Source organism: Hyperolius riggenbachi, chromosome 1 (genome assembly GCF_040937935.1).
Source record: "Hyperolius riggenbachi isolate aHypRig1 chromosome 1, aHypRig1.pri, whole genome shotgun sequence".
Classification (NCBI taxonomy): Eukaryota; Metazoa; Chordata; class Amphibia; order Anura; family Hyperoliidae; genus Hyperolius; species Hyperolius riggenbachi.
The window spans coordinates 318,158,853-318,180,694 of record NC_090646.1 but is presented as its reverse complement, the minus strand read 5'-3'; the positions used below and the strand labels follow the sequence as shown (position 1 = coordinate 318,180,694).

The 21,842-nt window shown below is 44.4% G+C and overlaps 1 protein-coding gene across 1 annotated transcript in view; it reads right to left on the bottom strand.

The window, feature by feature from the left end:
* Positions 1-21,842, bottom strand: part of POLR2B (RNA polymerase II subunit B) — a 470,934-nt gene that overhangs the window by 250,724 nt on the left and 198,368 nt on the right. The window contains exons 9-10 of the mRNA XM_068233836.1: positions 14,431-14,585; positions 5,089-5,287 (exon numbers count right to left, since the gene is read on the bottom strand). Of these exons, the coding sequence (XP_068089937.1) occupies positions 5,089-5,287; positions 14,431-14,585 (354 nt within the window). The remainder of the gene's footprint in view (positions 1-5,088; positions 5,288-14,430; positions 14,586-21,842) is intronic.

Genomic DNA, 21,842 nt, shown 5'->3' with positions numbered 1-21,842 from the left:
TACACACAATTGACCATTTACATAGAAATTTCTCCCACCCAGCATGGGTATGTGTAAAAATACACCCCAAAACACATTATACTACTTTTCCTGAGTACGGCGGTACCACATGTGTGACACTTTTTTGCAGCCTAGGAGCGCTAAGGGGCCCAACGTCCTATTCACGGGTCATTTTGAGGCATTTGTTTTCTAGACTACTCCTCGCGGTTTAGGGCCCCTAAAATGCCAGGGCAGTATAGGAACCCCACAAGTGACCCCATTTTAGAAAGAAGACACCCCAAGGTATTCCGTTAGGTGTATGGCGAGTTCATAGAAGATTTTATTTTTTGTCACAAGTTAGTGAAAAATGACACTTTGTGAAAAAAACCCAATAAAAATCAATTTCCGCTAACTTTTGACAAAAAATAAAATCTTCTATGAACTCGTCATACACCTAACAGAATACCTTGGGGTGTCTTTTTTTCTAAAATGGGGTCACTTGTGGGGTTCCTATACCGCCCTGGCATTTTACGGGCCCAAAACCGTGAGTAGTCTGGAAACCAAATGTCTCAAAATGACTGTTCAGGGGTATAAGCATCTGCAAATTTTGATGACAGGTGGTCTATGAGGGGGCGAATTTTGTGGAACCGGTCATAAGCAGGGTGGCCTTTTAGATGACAGGTTGTATTGGGCCTGATCTGATGGATAGGAGTGCTAGGGGGGGTGACAGGAGGTGATTGATGGGTGTCTCAGGGGGTGGTTAGAGGGGAAAATAGATGCAATCAATGCACTGGGGAGGTGATCGGAAGGGGGTCTGAGGGGGATCTGAGGGTTTGGCCGAGTGATCAGGAGCCCACACGGGGCAAATTAGGGCCTGATCTGATGGGTAGGTGTGCTAGGGGGTGACAGGAGGTGATTGATGGGTGTCTCAAGGTGTGATTAGAGGGGGGAATAGATGCAAGCAATGCACTGGCGAGGTGATCAGGGCTGGGGTCTGAGGGCATTCTGAGGGTGTGGGCGGGTGATTGAGTGCCCTAGGGGCAGATAGGGGTCTAATCTGATAGGTAGCAGTGACAGGGGGTGATTGATGGGTAATTAGTGGGTGTTTAGGGTAGAGAACAGATGTGAACACTGCACTTGGGAGGTGATCGGACGTCGGATCTGCGGGCGATCTATTGGTGTGGGTGGGTGATCAGATTGCCCGCAAGGGGCAGGTTAGGGGCTGATTGATGGGTGGCAGTGACAGCGGGTGATTGATGGGTGGCAGTGACAGGGGGTGATTGATGGGTGATTGATAGGTGATTGACAGGTGATCAGTGGGTTATTACAGGGAAGGACAGATGTAAATAATGCCCTGGCGAATTGATAAGGGGGGTCTGAGGGCAATCTGAGCGTGTAGGCGGGTGATTGGGTGCCCGCAAGGGGCAGATTAGGGTCTGATCTGATGGGTAACAGTGACAGGTGGTGATAGGGGGTGATTGATGGGTAATTAGTGGGTGTTTAGAGGAGAGAATAGATGGAAACACTGCGCTTGGGTGGTGATCTGATGTCGGATCTGCGGGCGATCTATTGGTGTGGGTGGGTGATCAGTTTGCCCGTAAGGGGCAGGTTAGGGGCTGATTGATGGGTGGCAGTGACAGGGGGTGATTGATGGGTGGCAGTGACAGGGGGTGATTGATGGGTGATTGACAGGTGATTGACAGGTGATCAGTGGGTTATTACAGGGAAGGACAGATGTAAATAATGCCCTGGCGAATTGATAAGGGGGGGTCTGAGGGCAATCTGAGCGTGTAGGCGGGTGATTGGGTGCCCGCAAGGGGCAGATTAGGGTCTGATCTGATGGGTAACAGTGACAGGTGGTGATAGGGGGTGATTGATGGGTAATTAGTGGGTGTTTAGAGGAGAGAATAGATGGAAACACTGCGCTTGGGTGGTGATCTGATGTCGGATCTGCGGGCGATCTATTGGTGTGGGTGGGTGATCAGTTTGCCCGCAAGGGCGGGTTAGGGGCTGATTGTTGGGTGGCAGTGACAGGGGGTGATTGATGGGTGATAGGTGATTGGCAGGTGATTGACAGGTGATCAGTGGGTTATTACAGGGAAGGACAGATGTAATTAATGCACTGGTAAATTGATAAGGGGGGGGGGGGGTCTGAGGGCAATCTGAGCGTGTGGGCGGGTGATTGGGTGCCCGCAAGGGGCAGCTTAGGGTCTGATCTGATAGGTAACAGTGACAGGTGGTGATAGGGGGTGATTGATGGGTGATTGATGGGTAATTAGTGGGTGTTTAGAGAAGATAACAGATGTAAACAATACATTTGGGAGGTAATCTGACGGCGGGTTTGCGGGCGATCTAATGGTGTGGGTGGGTGATCAGATTGCCCGCAAGGGGCAGGTTAGGGGCTGATTGATGGGTGGCAGTGACAGGGGGTGACAGGGGGTGATTGATGGGTGATAGGTGATTGACAGGTGATCAGTGGGTTATTACAGGGAAGAACAGATGTAATTAATGCACTGGCGAATTGATAAGGGGGGGTCAGAGGGCAATCTGAGCGTGTTGGCGGGTGATTGGGTGCCCGCAAGGGGCAGATTAGGGTCTGATCTGATAGGTAAAAGTGACAGGTGGTAATAGGGGGTGATTGATGGGTGATTGATGGGTAATTAGTGGGTGTTTAGAGGAGAGAATAGATGTAAACAATGGATTTGGGAGGTGATCTGATGTCGGATCTGCGGGCGATCTATTGGTGTGGGTGGGTGATCAGATTGCCCGCAAGGGGCAGGTTAGGGGCTGATTGTTGGGTGGCAGTGACAGGGGGTGATTGATGGGTGATTGATGGGTGATTGACGGGTGATTGACAGGTTATCAGGGAAGATAGATGCATACAGTACACAGGGGGGGGGGGGGGGGGGGGGGGTCTGGGGGGGGGGTCTGGGGAGAATCTGAGGGGTGGGGGGGTGATCAGGAGGGGGCAGGGGGGGGGATAAAAAAAAAAATAGCGTTGACAGATAGTGACAGGGAGTGATTGATGGGTTATTAGGGGGGTGATTGGGTGCAAACAGGGGTCTGGGGGGTGGGCAGGGGGGGGTCTGAGGGGTGCTGTGGGCGATCAGTGGGCGGGGGGGGGCAGATCAGTGTGTTTGGGTGCAGACTAGGGTGGCTGCAGCCTGCCCTGGTGGTCCCTCGGACACTGGGATCACCAGGGCAGGAGGCAGCCTGTATAATACACTTTGTATACATTACAAAGTGTATTATACACTTTGTAGCGGCGATCGCGGGGTTAACAACCCGCCGGCGCTTCCGTATGGCCGGCGGGATGTTACGGCGGGTGGGCGGCATGCCTAAAGGACGCGCCGCCTGAAGGCGTATTGCGGTCCTTTAGGCGTCCACTTTGCCGCCGCCCATGGGCTGTGGGCGGTCGGCAAGTGGTTAAAAGTGTAGAGGGCACAGAAAATTCCTCCTCTTTTGTTAAGTGATTGAAGCAAGTGCTTCAATCACTTATCGGATATCGGAAATACTCAGGATCCTCGTGCTTTATATTTTTCTCCAACTTCTACCGAAGTATAGATGGCTCTAGTGCATAGAAATAAGAAAACTAGATGCAGGTTGTGTATTCTTTGCCAACTAAAGACCTCCCTACCTTCCATCCCTGGTTTCAAAGAGTGGGTTGTATATCACAGGAGTACCTGGGAGAGGCCATGACTACAATCCTGGGGAGTACAGCACAGAATCCCAGATTTGTACATAAAGTAGTAGGTCTCAGCTTTTTAGTTAACAAGAGTAAAGTGCCAAGTTGCATAGGGGAACAATTGGGCGTTTCTAAAGAGATCCAGAGCGCTGTACACAGTATGTATTCTTGTCACTTCAAGTGGATCCAAATTAAAAATACAAGATTTCAGAAATAAAATCTATTTTCTAAATTATAATAATAAATAGCAGCATTTTTTTCAGTTGCATGATGACAAATATAAAATATTTTACATTTATTGTAGGAACCCCTCCTTTCCTTTCAAATTACCGGATAAAATCCGGCAAACTGGTGGAGTAGGTGGTGTCCGGCAATGGAGGAATTGCTAATGGCTGCCCCCAGTATAACCCTAGTTATTAAAAGAGAAGGCTGAAAAGCATGCACTGAAATAGGTAGGTTTGAAGGAGTGTTTATTTATCTTTGTATGTGTTAAGAGTGGTGCAACTAAATATCTTGAATTTAAAAAAATGTTTGGTTTGGGTCCGCTTTAACAGATCACAAGTGACAGATCTCATCACTTAACCCTCAGAGGGGTTCACAATCTAATCCATACCAGAGTCATATGGCCATTAGTCTAAAGTCATTTTTTAGGGGGAAGCAAATTAACATATCTGTATGTTTTTGGGGTGCAGGAGGAAACCAGAGTGCCCAGAGAAAACCCACAACGACACAGAAGAACATACAAATTCAGTGCAGATAGTGCTCTGATTGGGATCGAAAGCAAGGACCCAGCGTTGCAAGGCGAGAGTGTTATACACTACACCACCAAGCTACCCCCACAGTGGCTGCATTACACCATTTGGTAGCCATCTCTGTATTATTCCTTCCATTCTAATGTTTTTCACTGCCTGACATTACGGGCAATACAGTTCCCCATCAGGTCCATCAGTGTAAGATGCTCTGATTGTTAAATATTTAAAATAAGAGGCCTTATAACGCCTGTGATTTGTACCACACCAGAGTATGTCGAGATTTAAAAAAAAAAATTAGCTCTGAAATGCCATGCGTCACTGACTCAGTAAACTTCATGCTTTGTGTAGGTACAGTTTTGAAGATGCTTTGCTGATTTTAAGAAGATGGTAATATTTTAAATGAGCTGGTCTGTACTACCATACATGGACTGTTATTATGCTTGTGACTCCAAGAGGGGACAATGCACCACCACCCACTAGTACTGAACTGATTAATTATTGCCAAATTACCAGGCACAGCAGTATGCACCCATTTTATCAGTTACAATCCCTAAAACCTACTGATGTCCACCCTGAGGTATGCGTAGCATGTGTTGAGAACCTAGGTTCTAGAATACATCCAATTAGAGGTTCATCAGTAATAGATGCACAACTTGTAGATTAACAACTAACCTGATTATGGTCAGGGAAGGGTATAATTGAAGCACATACTCCTAGGATCATAGATGGATGAATTTCACAATGTGTGTATGTTGAACAGTAAGCAACGCCCTTTTCTTGCAAGTCATCAGGTGTCATAGCAAGCATCACAGTCTCCTCCTCAAGTGTGTCAATGTATTCCACCACACCACTAGCCACAAGATCTTGCCAGCTAAACAAAATAAGACCATTAAAACAGAGACATGATAATAACAACTAGGAAAACCAAAAGCAGTTATGGTCCTTAAAACCAAACACCAGCATACATTCTGCATTATGGCAAGGAGAAGAGTTAGAAGATTAATTTATTTATCTATTTTCAGCATAAAAACTTTCAAGTCTTCTTGATCCATGTAATACCAGTTAGTAGAATAGGATATATTGTACATTTCTTAGAAAGGATCAAAACCCACAACAAATATTTCACTGGCACATCCCCACTATAAAAAATATTTTTTTAATAGTTCTTTGTCCCTGCAAAAACCTGGACTCTATATGATGTGCTTCACCACAGAAAGAAGGAAAGTGAATTGCATGAAGGTATGTGGAGTTTGAGTTAAAGCGGAACTGAAGCATCCTAAAAAAAAACAGTTTCACTTACCTGGGGCTTCTGCCAGCCCGCTGCAGCCGACCTGTGCCCATGCCATTTCCAAATGATTCTGCGTTCCCCTGCCGCGGCTCACTTTTCTTCATGTAGTGAAAGCAGACTTTTAAGTCGACGTCCACTGTGCATTGGCCACGTTCCTGTAGCAAGGAGCGTCCTGCGCAGTACGAGAAAATCTCTATTGCGTCTGCGCAGTACCCTCCAGGCGACAGAAGCATGAATGAGTAGGTGTGCGGCCAGGGCCACACAAGTGCAGTGCACTCCAACTGTGTGAAGTGAAAACCAGAGTTAGTACCTGCTAACGATGTTTTGAACAATCCTTCAGGGCAAGGTGAGACGTCGCTCCTCCCAGACGCAGGAACAGACAGCACTCCCCCTATAAAAAAGTCACATGGTCAGTACACCCTCAGTGCGTTAAGCCAAGTACCGGACAGGTGAACAACCACTAACCCACAATGTGCCACTATTTCACACAGACAAAACACTAACACCCGGGTGGGATCGTTGCCCTGAAGGATTGTTCAAAACATCGTTAGCAGGTACTAACTCTGGTTTTTTCATACAATCCTTCAGGGCAAGGTGAGACGATTAACAAGTAATACAACCTCAGGGTGGGACCACCGCTTGGAGAACTTTTCTTCCAAACGCTTGGTCATTAGCCGACATTGCATCAATACGATAATGACGAATAAATGTTGAAAAGCTTGACCACGTAGCCGCTTTACAAATCTGCTCAGGTGAAGCGCCTGCATGATTAGCCCATGACGTTGCCATAGCTCTAGTGGAGTGTGCTTTAAATGATGCTGGAACCTCAGCTCCCATAATCTTATATGCCTCAACAATAGCTAGCTTGATCCAACCGGCTATAGTGGATTTTGAAGCCCTCTGACCCAAGTTCCTACTTGAATGCAGAATAAATAAGGAATCTGATTTCCTAATATTTGCAATTCTGTCTATATATTCTAATACACATCTCCTAACATCTAACATGTGAAAAAACTCTTCTTTCTCACTTTTTGGGTTTACCGAAAAAGTAGGCAGCACAATATCTTGTGACCTATGAAATTTTGACATAACTTTGGGACAAAATTTAGGATCCGTCTGAAGAATAAGTCTATCCTGAAAATCCTGAAAATACGGGCTCTTTATTAATAAGGCTTGGATCTCACTCACTCTCCTTGCCGTAGTCACTGCCACCAGAAACACGGTTTTAAAAGTCAACAACTTTAATGACGCATTCTGCAAAGGCTCAAACGGACTCTTACACAAACCGTTTAGAACTACAGACAGATCCCAAGGTGAAACATACGGCTTAAATATTGGAACTTTCCTAGACACTGCTTTTATAAACCTTATAATCAAAGGTGAGGAAGAAATTGGAACGCCTGAAAAAGCCGACAAGGCTGAAATCTGTACTTTCAAAGTACTGACTGATATTCTTTTTTCCCAACCGTCTTGGAGAAAATCCAAAACCGCTGGAATGGAAAGGCTATCAAACTGAGTCTTTTAACCAGGAATGAAAAGTTTTCCAGTATTTCAAGTAAATTTTTCTTGTCACCTCTTTACGGCTGGAAATCAAAGTACCAGCCGTCTTATCCGACACCACATCTTCCTAAGCAACACTAGCTCAGGATCCAAACCGCCAGACTCAGACTGCCTGGATGAGGATGCCATATTTCCCCCTGATAGAGTAAGTCTGGTCTTTCTGGAAGTCGCCAAGGCTCCCCTGACGACAGATACCTGATCCTTGCAAACCAACTCCTTCTTGGCCAGATCGGAGCAATCATTATCATCGGAGCTCTGCAACTTCTCCATTTGTCTAGTACTGCCGGAATTAGAGTCAGTGGTGGGAATGCATACAGAAGGGGGAAATCCCATTTCTGATTGAGCGCATCCACTCCCATACAATTGTCCCTCGGATTCAACGAAAAAAATTGTTTGACCTGACAATTTTCCTCTGTTGCAAACAAATCTATTGTTGGCATTCCCCATCTTTCTGTTATATACCGGAACACTTCCTTGTTCAGAGACCACTCTGAGGATAGAAGCCTGTTCCTGCTCAGCTTGTCTGCATCCATATTTAATGTTCCCTTGAGATGAAGTGCTCTCAAGGATAATACATGGCTTTCTGCCCATGATAAAATTTTCTCCGCTTCCTCCTGTAATAACGGGGATCGCGTGCCTCCCTGCTTGTTTATGAATGCCACTAGAGTCATATTGTCTGACTGAATCAGTAGATGCGACTGGTTTACTGTCGACTGTAACTCCAGTAAAGCCAACTGCACCGCTTTTAGCTCCCTCCAATTGGATGACCTTAGGGATTCGGTTTTTGTCCACTTCCCCTGAAACGCTTTGTGTCCTATGTGGGCCCCCCATCCCCACGAACTTGCATCCGTAGTTAGGATGAAGTCTGTTGGATTTCTCCAAAGACTGCCCTTCACAAGATTTGATTCCATCAACCACCACTGAAGAGATAACACAACAGTTTCTGTGATGCATACCTTGAAATCCAGCGTCTGAGGACGCCCGTCCCAGTTTTGTAGTAGAAATGTCTGTAACTTCCGCAAATGAGCTAACGCCCACGGTACTGCCACCATTGTGGAAGACATTAGACCCACCACTCGAGAAATCGTTCTCAAGGATGGATTCGGGTCTTTCTGTAAACCTTGCACAGCTCCTTTTAATTTCACCACCTTTTCCGGTGGAAGGAACATTTTCTGACTTGTTGAGTCTATTAATATTCCCAGAAAAATTATTTTCTGACTCGGAACAAGTGATGACTTGTCCAGATTGATGATCCAACCCAGAGACTGAAGGTAGTTGGAAACTACCTTTAATACGTTTTCCATCTCCTCCACTGAATTGGCTAATAACAGTAAGTCGTCTAGGTATGGAATCACCAGTACCGACTTTTCTCTTATAGGAATTAATGCTACTCCCAGAATTTTGGTGAACATTCTTGGGGCAGAAGTTATTCCAAACGGGAGGCAAACGAATTGGAAATGCATCACAACCCCGTTTACCTTTACCGCAAACCTCAGGAATTCCTGTGACTTTACGTGAAACGGAACGTGCCAGTAAGCGTCTCTTAAATCCAGAGACGCCATGAACGCTCCTGGAAACAACAGATCCCTCACGGAAAAAATTGATTCCATCCGAAATCTTTTCTTCTTCATGAATGGATTCAGGGTCTTCAGATTTAGAATCAATCTGTACTTCCCTGAGGGTTTTTTTACTACAAAAATTGTCGAATAAAACCCCTTCTTTTGCTCTTTTAGTGGTACTTTTCGAATTACCTTTTGATCCAACATATTTTGCAAGATCTCCAGAATCTCTGGAGCCAGAGCTGGGTCTCTTGGTGGCTCTGATAGTACATATCTCGACGGAGGAGGGTGGGCAAATTCTATGCGATACCCGAATCGAATCAGCTGACGAATGAATGGACTTTTCGTCAACTGACTCCACGCGTGGTAAAAGTATCTTAATCTTCCCCCCACCGCCAGAAAAGAGTCACTGCGGTTTAGACGGGGCTTCAAGAGCCTTAGCTCTGAAACCCCCCTTTCCTGATCTATCAAAAGTCCATCTTTTACCTTTCTTTTGATCTTTTGCCTGCTCCCTTTGATTAATTTTGGGCCTACGAAAAAAAGTTTTATTAGGCACCAATTTCTGCTTTCTAGGGAACGTTTTCTTTTTATTAGAAGTCCTCTCCAGAGCTGAGTCCAGCTCCGGACCAAAGAGAAGGTCTCCTGTGAACGGAACGCCACATAACCTATTTTTTGATGTAAGATTGCCATCCCAAGTTTTCAGCCACAAGGCTCTACGGCAAACATTTATCAAGGCTGTGGACCTAGCCGTGAACCTAACCAATTCGGCCGAAGCATCGGCCAAATATGCCGCGGCTTTGAGCAAAATTGTAATAGAATTTAATAATTGCTCCACCGAGGCACCCGCTAAAATGCTAGACTTTAACTGATTAATCCATAATTCAAGTGTCCTCGCCACACAGGTAGAAGCAACTGCTGGTCTGAACGACGTAGCACTAGCTTCCCAAGACCGTTTAAGATACGCGTCCAATTTTTTGTCAATCGGATCTTTAAGATCTCCAAGATCTTTAAACGCCAGATCTCCCTGCTTTGTTACCTGGGAAAACGGGGTGTCTAATTTAGGACATCTATCCCAAAGAGTAGTATCCTCTGCAGAAAACGGAAACCTTCGTTTTAATGCTTTGGATAATAAAAGTCTTTTTTTTGGATCAGTCCATTCCTTCAGTATGGACTGTTTGATAGCCTTATGCACAGGAAACACCAGCCCTTCCCTTTCTTCCATACCTTTGTACAATTGATCATGGACAGAAAGGCTAGCTGAATTATCCTTATTTATTTCTAAAGTATCATTGATAGCTGCAATCAACATCTCAGTATCCTCAATGCGAAACTTAAATCTAGAGTTTGACTCTGAGTCTATCTCTCTATTGTCCGAATCATCAGAGCTGACCCCTGTCTCCGTGACTTCCAGACTATCAGTTCCTAGAGCAGGCACCACACCAACATCCTGTGATGATGACTGTCCTGAACTAGAGAGGGATGATTTAAATGATTCTAATGAGGCATTAATCTCCTCTCTAAATGCTTTCAAAGTGTCCTGCACAGAAGGACCTGATTGCTCCCCCATAACCTTATCCATACATAATTGGCATAAGGTCTTTGCATATGGCAACGCCAATTTAGCATTACACACTGGACATCTTTTGTATGTAGGTGGAGGCCTGGTCTTGTCAGCCGACTCTGACCCTTTCACCTGAAATACATAGCCCAAAAAACAAATAACATCAGAGATAGCCCCTCTCTAAATGCTATCAAAGTGAGCAAATATACAAACAGCCCCAGAACGAGATTCAGCCATCTCACCTTCTGAGCCGTTGAGCTGCCTTCCGTCTTGTCTGTGGCCGACATGATCTGTCCACATCCAGCCCAAGACGCTGTCTCTCACCGACTGCAGCCGCGCGGCTTTCCCCTGAAATATCTTCCGGCAATCAGTGTAGGAGAGGCGGGACCGGAAGAGACAGAGACAGACAGCCAGCCTCCAATAAGACGCGAGTTCCGGCCTACCCGCCGGAAACTATGCGTCACGGAGGCGACATGCGCACATCCGTTCGCATCCGACCAGGAAGAGTAAGCACTTCTCTGCACGTGCAAACAGACCCGCTCTGCACCGTCAGCTGCCGCTTACCTCCGGTCTCCGCTCCACCGATCACCAGGGGAAGCCTCCACGCCCTCTACTCTTGCTGCCCCTCATAGGGGAAGAAAGGTAGGCAAGTCCCACAAAAGTTCCAGCATGGGACGATGGGCTAGACTGCCTCAGTGCCACAGTCTCAGCCCACCCTAAGGAATGCAACCTGCAGCCCAGCACACAGGTCCCACTCCCAGGGGAGATGCCAACCTGCCTGGACGCAGGAACAAACAGCACTGAGGGTGTACTGACCATGTGACTTTTTTATAGGGGGAGTGCTGTCTGTTCCGGCGTCTGGGAGGAGCGACGTCTCACCTTGCCCTGAAGGATTGTATGAAAAAGTGAGATGCGGCTTGGGAACGGAGCATCATATGGTAACTTTGTGAGCACAGGTCGGCTGCAGGGGGCCCAGGTAAGTGAAGCTTATTTTTTTTAGGATACTACAGTTCAGCTTTAAAGGAGCCCTGGGCAATTTTTGGGTACCTGGAGTCTGAGTCAGGAAAAAATGCTCCAAATACTAATAAATTTAATCTGTAATTAAAAGAAATATGATAACATGTTCTATCTCTCAAATAATAGTTACAAATAACTTCTATATACTGTAGTCCACAAAGATTAAATGAGCCAATCAAAAAACAAGTTATTTGTGCTGCTGCAATAAAGAAGTCACTGTATTTTTAAAATCTGATATACATATTGGATTGTGACTATATATCCGATGTGTATACAGGAGTGTTTTATATAAAATAAATAACATCTCAGCGATAAGAATCAAGCCTGATGTATAGTTTTGTCACTAGTAGGGATGGTCAAAGAGATGCAAATAATTCTGCACTGCTGCAGGTTTATGCAAATGTCATATGCAAATATATGCACTCCCTTTGCTAATAAAATCAATTATTTTGACAAGCTATTACATTTGGGGTTCATGACTAGAAATTAAGTTACACAATAGTACTATAATAAATATATATATATATATATATATATATATATATATATATATATATATACACACACACACACACACACACACACACACACACACACACACCGGGCCTTCTCAAAAATTAGAATATTGTGATAAAGTTCATTATTTTCTGTAATGTACTGATAAACAGACTTTCATATATTTTAGGTTCATTACACGCAACTGAAGTAGTTCAAGCCTTTTATTGTTTTAATATTGATGATTTTGACATACAGCTCATGAAAACCCCAAAATTCCCATCTCACAAAATTAGCATATTTCATCCGACCAATAAAAGAAAAGTGTTTTTAAAACAAAAAAAAGTCAACATTCAAATAATTATGTTCAGTTATGCACTCAATACTTGGTCGGGAATCCTTTTTCAGAAATGACTGCTTCAATGCGGCGTGGCATGGAGGCAATCAGCCTGTGGCACTGCTCAGGTGTTATGGAGGCCCAGGACGCTTTGATAGCGGCCTTAAACTTATCCATTGTTGGGTCTTGCGTCTCTCAACTTTCTCTTCACAATATCCCACAGATTCTCTATGGAGTTCAGGTCAGGAGAGTTGGCAGGCCAATTGAGCACAGTAATACCATGGTCAGTAAACCATTTACCAGTGGTTTTGGCACTGTGAGCAGGTGCCAGGTCATGCTAAAAAATGAAATCTTCATCTCCATAAAGCTTTTCAGCAGATAGAAGCATGAAGTGCTCCAAAATCTCATGATAGCTAGCTGCATTGACCCTGCCCTTGATAAAACACAGTGGACCAACACCAGCAGCTGACATGGCACCCCAGACCATCACTGACTGTGGGTACTTGACACTGGACTTCAGGCATTTTAGCATTTCCCTTTCCCCAGTCTTCCTCCAGGCTCTAGCACCTTGATTTCCGAATGACATGCAAAAGTTGCTTTCATCCGAAAAAAGTACTTTGGACCACTGAGCAACAGTCCAGTGCTGCATCTCTGTAGCCCAGCTCAGGCACTTCTGCTGCTGTTTCTGGTTCAAAAGTGGCTTGACCTGGGAAATGCAGCACCTGTAGCCCATTTCCTGCACACGCCTGTACACGGTGGCTCTGGATGTTTCTACTCCATACTCCATCCGCTGCTTCCGCAGGTCCCCCAAGGTCTGGAATTGGTCCTTCTCCACAATCTTCCTCAGGGTCCGGTCACCTCTTCTCGTTGTGCAGCGCTTTCTGCCACACTTTTTCCTTCCCACAGACTTCCCACTGAGGTGCCTTGATACAGCACTCTGGGAACAGCCTATTCATTCAGAAATGTCTTTCTGTGTCTTACCCTCTTGCTTGAGGGTGTCAATGATGACCTTCTGGACAGCAGTCAGGTCGGCAGTCTTACCCATGATTGCGGTTTTGAGTAATGAACCAGGCTGGGAGTTTTTAAAAGCCTCAGGAATCTTTTGCAGGTGTTTAGAGTTAATTAGTTGATTCAGATGATTAGGTTAATAGCTCGTTTAGAGAACCTTTTCATGATATGCAAATTTTTTGAGATCGGAATTTGGGGTTTTCATGAGCTGTATGCCAAAATCATCAATATTAAAACAATAAAACCTGGTTCAGATCGTGCATGAATAATGTGGAATAAAGGAAGAATCCCCTCACTTTCCCTTTTGGTGGCCCAATGATCCAATCTTTTATGCCCAATTTTACCATTCCTATGTACTGTAATATGAAGGGCTGCCTAAAGTATCTATTCAATATATTTGCAGTTTACCCTTCTACTGCATAGATTTGTTAAGACTGGACAAAGATTAGATCATTAGTGGCCACCATTAGATGTACCTTTAGATGTTAGGCTGTCTAAGGTCTGATTGGTGTTCTTTGTTTCCGTCTGCACCTTCTTCAAGTACTCTTACCAAGGACTAGTTTTGATTTCTATTTAACATCTACTCTACAACTATATCATATTGTTTAGTTAAAATTAATCTTTGGTGTTCATTTAAAAAAACACAGAGGTACACTAATGCTTAAAAGTTAGAATTTACTAACACAATTGCCCATATGCAATTAACTTTTTCTCCTGCGTTATCTCCTACTTGAAGATGGAAGTGCTCCGGTGTGAGGCTTGCAATGCGACCAATAGGACGCCAGCACACTCTTTGGAGCGCAGGGCGGACGGCAGAGTTATGGAGAACTAACCCCTTGTATCTCCGCCACACACCTGCAACAATTAAACTTCATTTGAATCATGAGTAATCACTTGTGATTACTCGTAACAGCCTCAGGTGATCATCACTGATTAGTGGCAGCGCTTTGCTGATCGCCGGCAATCAGCAGAGTGCTGAAAAATCGCCCAGTGTAAACTAGTCCTTAACAGTGTGAGCAAGAATACTACTTGTTTGCACAGTATTTCTGTTTGACATGTACAAGTGTGAAAAATGACTCCCACAAAGCACAAGCACATACATAAAAATATCATTGTGCTTAACAGGCTTTTAGTTAGAGTTGGACAAGTACGTATAAAAGAGAGAGAGAAAAAAACAACAACAACTTACCTGTAATTATTATACTCCCGCTCTTTTAGTTGGTCAATGTGCCTTCTTTTCAGCAACAACTTTTGCTTTTCTACAATTAGAAGTGGTCTGCAAATCCTTCCTGCATCAGTGTAGATGCGGATTTCCCTTTCTCTAATATCTCTTATCATTGACACCTGAAAATGTGATAAGACACAGTATGACTCTGTAAAATTTAATTACCAAACACACTAGTGTATCAGCTGAATTTTTGGGCCCAAAAAAGTGGGTGTCTCGGCTTATATACAAGTGGTGACTGCTGTGGTAAAATTGTGCATGTGGTGATGGAGTGGGCTGTGGGCTGCCATCCCGCCCCCCCTGAGCAGTGTGGCATGCATTGCTGACTTGTAATGCCCGACATGTTGGTAATAATCGATCTTGCAGGAAATCTGCCAGAAAGTCTCATCGTGTGTGGCTAGCAAAAAGGTATCAAAGGTAGCCAAACATCTAGCGAAGATGGGCAGATTCGACAAAGAGATGTGTTGGCTGCCCATACACCGCATGGAGATTCTCCAACAATTTCAGCATGTAATCAATCCGAAATCTGCCTTGCAACACCACATCTGACCGCCTTGCTGCTCCGATGCTATACCCCTATTAAATGTCCGTGCGCACTCTGTTCTCCATACACGCACCCCCCATGGTTGCCTAGTAACGAGGTCATGCGTGTGACATTTGATGTCATATGTGAGCCCTTTCTAGCTAACCACGTGGGGCACGCATGTATGTAGAGTGGAGTGTGCCCAGAGCCAGCAGGAGGACAAGCCGAGGCCGCAGACAGGTAATGTATAACTTGCACTGATGGGACATTTAACATTAGAACTCAGAACTTCCTCTCCGCTCTAAAAGATAATCAACAGCATAATACTGTAACCTTTAAAGAAAAACATTTGTTACAGCTGATAGAAATCCTTCAATAAATCTGCAGTGTGTCTACTTCCTGCTGTCATCGAAGCAGACATAGGGTCAACATCCTGTGTTTACAAAATAGCTGCTCAGCCGAGGCAGTCAGCTGACAACTGAGAGATCAACTCACACTTGTGATTAGTCACAGATGATGGATGATTTTCTAAAATTGACTTTATCTTTGTTTCTGCATCGGCAATCTTCTCTCTTTTTTTTAACAAATCAATTTTTATTTTTCAATAAAGAAAGCAAGATACAGAACTGAAAGCACTAAACTCATACATGCAGGAGAGAACAATAATAATTAAGTAACAGTGGCAAATGATAACAGTCTCGTGTTTTATCATTACAATGGGTGTTATGTAAATCATTACATATAAAAAACAGAGCCCAAGCGTAGAATATAGGTCATTAATATGAGCAAGTATACCTATCATGGATAAGGAGAAACCGTGCTGTCAAGGAAGGAGAGAACAGAGAAGAAAGTGAGGAGAGAAAATAATGGAAGAAGAAAAAGAAGAAAAGAGAGAAGAAGGAAGAGAAAAGAAGACTCCGAGCCCATTTCCCAGCCCATCCCTAGAAACTACCAATACCACAGATTAACACATTGTATGCAGCAGTATAGAGAGGTGAAGCATTACATTTCTGGGTTAGATCCAGCTGTGGTAATGTTGTTATACCATGGTGCCAAAATTTTATTGAATCTTTGCGGACAATTTTGGTTTTTGTATGTCATTTGATAAAGCGGAAGGGCTATATTGACCGTTTCCAATAGTTTATAGATGGGATGGAATCTCTCTTCCAGACCCTTAATATTTCCTTCCGAGCATAAAAGCTTAAGATACGTACCAAATATTGAGTATGCTTATTACATGAGGGTTCGTTAAATAGGCCTAGTAAGTGCTAGTTTAGGTGTACAATCAAGATGGGAATCCAAAATTTCATTTATAATAATAAATATATTGTTCCAAAAAGAGTTAATTTTATCACAGCTCCAGAACATGTAGAACAAGGTGCCATCTTCTATGGAGCATTTGGGACATATTGGATTGTTTGCACTGCAGATACTATACATCCTCACAGGAGTAAAGTATGTTCTGTGTAAGAATTTAAACTGCATCAGTCTATCTCTGGCTGCAATGGGAATTTTCACAAAATCTTCTAAAATATCCTCCTAGTCCGTGTTACCTAGACCAGTGTTTCTCAATATTTTATTGGTATGTACCCCTTTTAAAACCCTGTATTCACCAAGTACCCCCTAGCATAGTAAACATTATCACAAGTACCCCTTGACAAATATATATTTAATTGTAGTACATGATAATTGGTTCTAAACAATTTCCAAGCATTTACTATATCTTTTAAGTAGCTAAAATACCAATTCGGTGTTTTTTAAATAAGAGTTATTTTCTAAAACTATAAATTTGTTATTCTTGGTTAAGTATATCAAGCCTGAGTACCCCCTGGAACCATCAGAAGTAACCCCTGGGGTACGCGTACCACACGTTGAGAACCTAGGATCTAGACCATTAACACAAGACCTTGATTCCATTTTTCTTGACAACAAAGAAGTTTGTCATTGTTGTAAGATAGTATTGCCAAATAGATTACTGATAAGGGATTGTCTAGATACTGTGTCATAAGGAGTTGTTCAAGAGCATTTGCTTCCAAAGTAGGGGCACCATCGGGAAATTGTGCTGAAAAGGCATGTCTGAGCTGTAGATAATGGAAGAACATTTTATTGGTAATGGGGAATATTTGCTTCAAATCATTAAAGGCAGAGAGTGAACCATTATTGATAATGTGTTGTAGGTTTTTAATGCCTGCTTTGGCCCAAATTTTGGGGTCTGGAATTTGCGTGAAGTGTTGTAGGTTAGGCTTATCCCATATAGGGGTATAAGGGTAAAATTTGATTTCCAACACCTAGGTATTTAACCACATCAGACCAGACCTTACAGACTGATTGTATTGGAATAATACAACGTTCATCATTTGAGGTGCCTCTAAATAGTAATAGCGTAAGCCTAAACAGGCCGCCTCTACTACACTACAGGGTTATATTTATCTTGTGCAAACCACCATCTAGCTGTGACTAATACTGCCGCGTAATAGTATAGTTGCATATTGGGAAGGGCCAGACCCCTTGATCTATGGATAGTTGTAATGTGTTAAGGGCAATTTTAGGGGTTTGACCTGTCCAGATAAAGGTTGAGATTAAGGAGTGTAGGTTTTTAAAGAATTTCTTGGAAATTGTACCTGGCGTATTACGAAGAACATATAAGAATTTAGGTAGATAGATAATTTTAAAAATATTGTTTTTCCCAATAACGGAAAGTGGTAGGTTTTTCCAGATTTGGGTTTTCTTCCGAAAGGCCTTTACTACCGGTTCAACATTGAGCCTATGGTAATCTTGACAGGTTATCAAGATACTGTATATACTCGGCTATAAGTCGAGAAATTTTGGACTGACTCAAAGTATAAAAGTGGGGGGGTCGCCTTATACTCGAGATAGTCCAAAATTTCCCCACTTATAGCCAGGAATGGGGGAGGCACCTCTTTCTCTCCCCCTTCCTGTAATGCAAAGCAGACAGTTTATTTAAAATCCCCCTCCCTCCCACCACCATGCAAAGGAGCCTCTTGTCTATCTCTCCCCCCTGTGGAATCGCTAAAGTGGAAGCTTCTCACTCACTAATCCATCCGAGCGCAGCTCTCTGTAGTCAGTCACGCTGGCTGGGCTGTGTATGCATGAGCTCACAGCTACGGCTCCTGTCATGTGACTTCATGTATCACATGACATCGGAAGCTGTAGCTTATGCATACACAGCCCAGTCAGCGTGACTACAGGAACTCAGGAAGAAGAGCGCTGTGATCGGATGGATTAGTTTGAGTGAGAAGCTTCCACTTTAGCGATTACACATGGCGGGAGAGATAGAGATAAGAGGCTCCTTTGCGTGGTGGTGGGAGGGAGAGGGATTTTCAGTAAACTGTCTGCTTTTGTTATCAGATCGGAACACTGGATAGCTCAGTGAGCGATTGCTGGCTTCAGCGATCACACAGAGGGGGGAGAGATAGAGAGAGAAGAGGCCTCTTTGCATGGTAGTGGGAGGGAGGGGGGCGTTTTAGCAAGCTCTCTGCTAACACTGCTAGGAAGGGGAGACAGGGGATAGCTATTGCCCACCAGTGACTGCACAGGCAGGGGGGCACAGGGGCCTCACAGCAGGAGCCACACAGCCAGCAGGACACAGGGGCCACCCAGCATGAGCCACACAGCCAGGGGGACACAGAGGCCACACAGCCAGGGGAAACAGGGGCCACACAGCAGAAGCCACACGGCCAGGGGAAACAGGGGCCACACAGCCAGGGGAAACTGGCCACACAGCCAGGGGAAACTGGCCACACAGCCAGGGGAAACTGGCCACACAGCCAGGGGAAACGGGCCACACAGCCAGGGGAAACGGGCCACACAGCCAGGGGAAACGGGCCACACAGCAGAAGCCACACAGCCAGGGGAAAGAGGGGCCACACAGCCAGGGGACACAGAGGCCACACAGCCAGGAGACACAGAGGCCACACAGCCAGGGGGACACAGAGGCCACACAGCCAGGGGGACACAGAGGCCACACAGCCAGGGGGACACAGAGGCCACACAGCCAGGGGGACACAGAGGCCACACAGCCAGGGGGACACAGAAGCCACACAGCCAGGGGGACACAGAAGCCACACAGCAGAAGCCACACAGCCAGGGGAAACAGGGGCCACACAGCAGAAGCCACACAGCCAGGGGGACACAGAAGCCACACAGCAGAAGCCGCACAGCCAGGGGAAACAGGGGCCACACAGCAGAAGCCACACAGCCAGGGGGACACAGAAGCCACACAGCAGAAGCCGCAAAGCCAGGGGAAACAGGGGCCACACAGCAGAAGCCACACAGCCAGGGGAAACGGGGGCTATACAGCAGAAGCCACACAGCCAGGGGGACACAGAAGCCACACAGCCAGTGGGACACAGAGGACACACTACTAGAGGGCCCACACAGCCAGGGGGACAAAGGGGCCACACTGCTAGAAGGGCCACACAGCCCTTAACTTTGCTGCACAGACTTATATTTGAGTAATTAATAAATTCCTGTTTAAGAGGGTCAAATGTTGGGGTCGACTTATACATGAGGTCGACTTGTATCCGAGTATATACAGTACCTAGATACTTAAATTCCGATACCCATTGCAAGAGACTGGGGACATAGGTTGGATATTATCCAAAGGTATGATAACAGACTTATCCTGATTAACCTTAAGCCCAGAAAATGACTCAAAAGTTGTAATGATTTCTAGTGCTGTAGTTAAGGAGTGTTCTGGGTCACCCAAGTAAAGTAAGGTATTGTTTGCATATAGAGATATTCTCTCTTCAATACAACCAATTGGAATTCCCCGAAATTGGTTAGATTCACGTATAAGAAAAGCCATGGGTTCAATTGCAAGGGCAAATAGGTATGGGGATAGTGGGCATCCCTGAGTACATCGATGTAGTGAAAGAGGTTCTGAGATAGTATTACCAGTTCGAATCCTGGCCCTTGGTGCCCGATATAAGGCTTGGACCCAGTTTATAAATTTGTTGCCAAACTCATAACGACTTAAAATTTCCCACAAGTATGGCCATTCTACCGAGTCAAATGCCTTCTCGGCGTCCAGCGAGGCAACAACCCTACGGCCGAACACCGAGGATGGCACATAGATATTGGTAAATAACCGACGCAGATTAATATCTGTGCCCTTGCCGGGCATAAAGCCTGATTGGTCCTCATGTATTAATGTAGTTATTACTGGTTTGATCCTATTGGCTAGTATTTTGGCAAGGATTTTGGCGTCTGTGTTTAACAATGATATTGGTCTATAAGACCCACACTGAGTTGGATCCTTCCCAGACTTAAGTATAAGTATTATTATAGCTTCCGAGAATGACTCAGGTAGAGAATGTCCCTTCAGAACCCCATTAAACAAAAAGCAGAGTTTAGGAGCTACAATATAATAATCAGTATAGCAATGGTAAAATTCAGAGGGCAGACCGTCTGAGCCAGGAGTTTTATTAGGTTTAAGCTCAGCAATGGCTTCTTGAACTTCCTCAATGGAAATTAGTTTGTCAAGTAATAAGCTGTGCTGCTCGGAAAGGTTCGGCATATCAATATCAGACAAATATGTATCCGATTGCACAGAAGAATAACAAACTTTGGAGGAGTATAGTGTTTTATAAAAGGTGGAAAAGGCTATATTAATTTGTTCAGGGTCAACCAAGAGATGATTGTTCTGGTCCAGAATAGCAGGGATGACATTAGAACCGCCAGAATCCTTGGATAGCCATGCTCATAATTTACTATTTTTATCGCCAAACTCAAAAATGCGTTGAGTTTGGTGTAACTGAGCATTTTTAGTTATAGAAAATTGGGAGAGTTTCCATTGCCTGATCAGCTGTTGCCATTTATTCCAGTTATCGGTGGTATTATCTTGAATAAAAGTATTTTCAGCGTCTTTGGTTTTATTTTCAAGGCTTAATATGTGTGATCTGGAGTTTGATTTATAGTTCTTAAGTTCAGACATGTATTGTCCCCGAATAACCGCCTTCCCCGCATCCCATACCATGATGTCAGTAGTCAAATTAGCATTGGTGTTCCAATAATTACGTAATGCCTGGGATATCAGAGGTTGAATAAGGGGTTCATTTACTGTATATAGAAGCGAGATATTCTCCATTGTCAGTATTTCGGCTTAGTGGAGAAGGTCAATGTAAGTAAGATGGGAGCGTGAAGTAAGATGGGAGCGTGATCAGAGATACCTGATAGCAAAATGTCAATAGGGTGAACTTGGGCCAATACCGGAGGCGTACCGAAAGCCAGATCTATGCGGGACATAGATTTGTGTGCGGAGGAGAAGCAAGTGTCTGATTTTTGTGTAGGGTGTTTCCATCTCCAAAGATCCTGCAATTGATTACCTTCTGCCCAGTTTTTAAGATCATTACCATCCCTAGTGGAGCTCCCAGTTCTATCAATAGAGGAGTCCATTGTTATATTGAAGTCCCCCATTATGATAAGTCTGTCACCATGCCACTTGGAGGAGTTGGTAATAATATCACATAGAACCTGTTTGTTCACTGGAGGAGGTATATATATCTGCAATGGTATATTCTAAACCATATAGTTCAAAGTTAAGTAGAATATAATGCCCCATGTCATCACAATATGAGTAGCTTCAGGGGAATAGATTTATGTATGGAGACACCTCTACAATATGAGGAATAGGTAGAGTGATAGTAATGTGATACCCAAGGACGTTTGAGTGATAGAAGCTTGTTCCCTACCAAGTGTGTTTCAAGTAGAACACAAATATGTGGAGTATATTGTTTCAGATAATTAAAGACTAGGCCTCAATTCACGGAGCTTTATCAAACACTTTATCAAACGTTTGATAATGTACCTCATGGGTAAAATCTAATTTTGA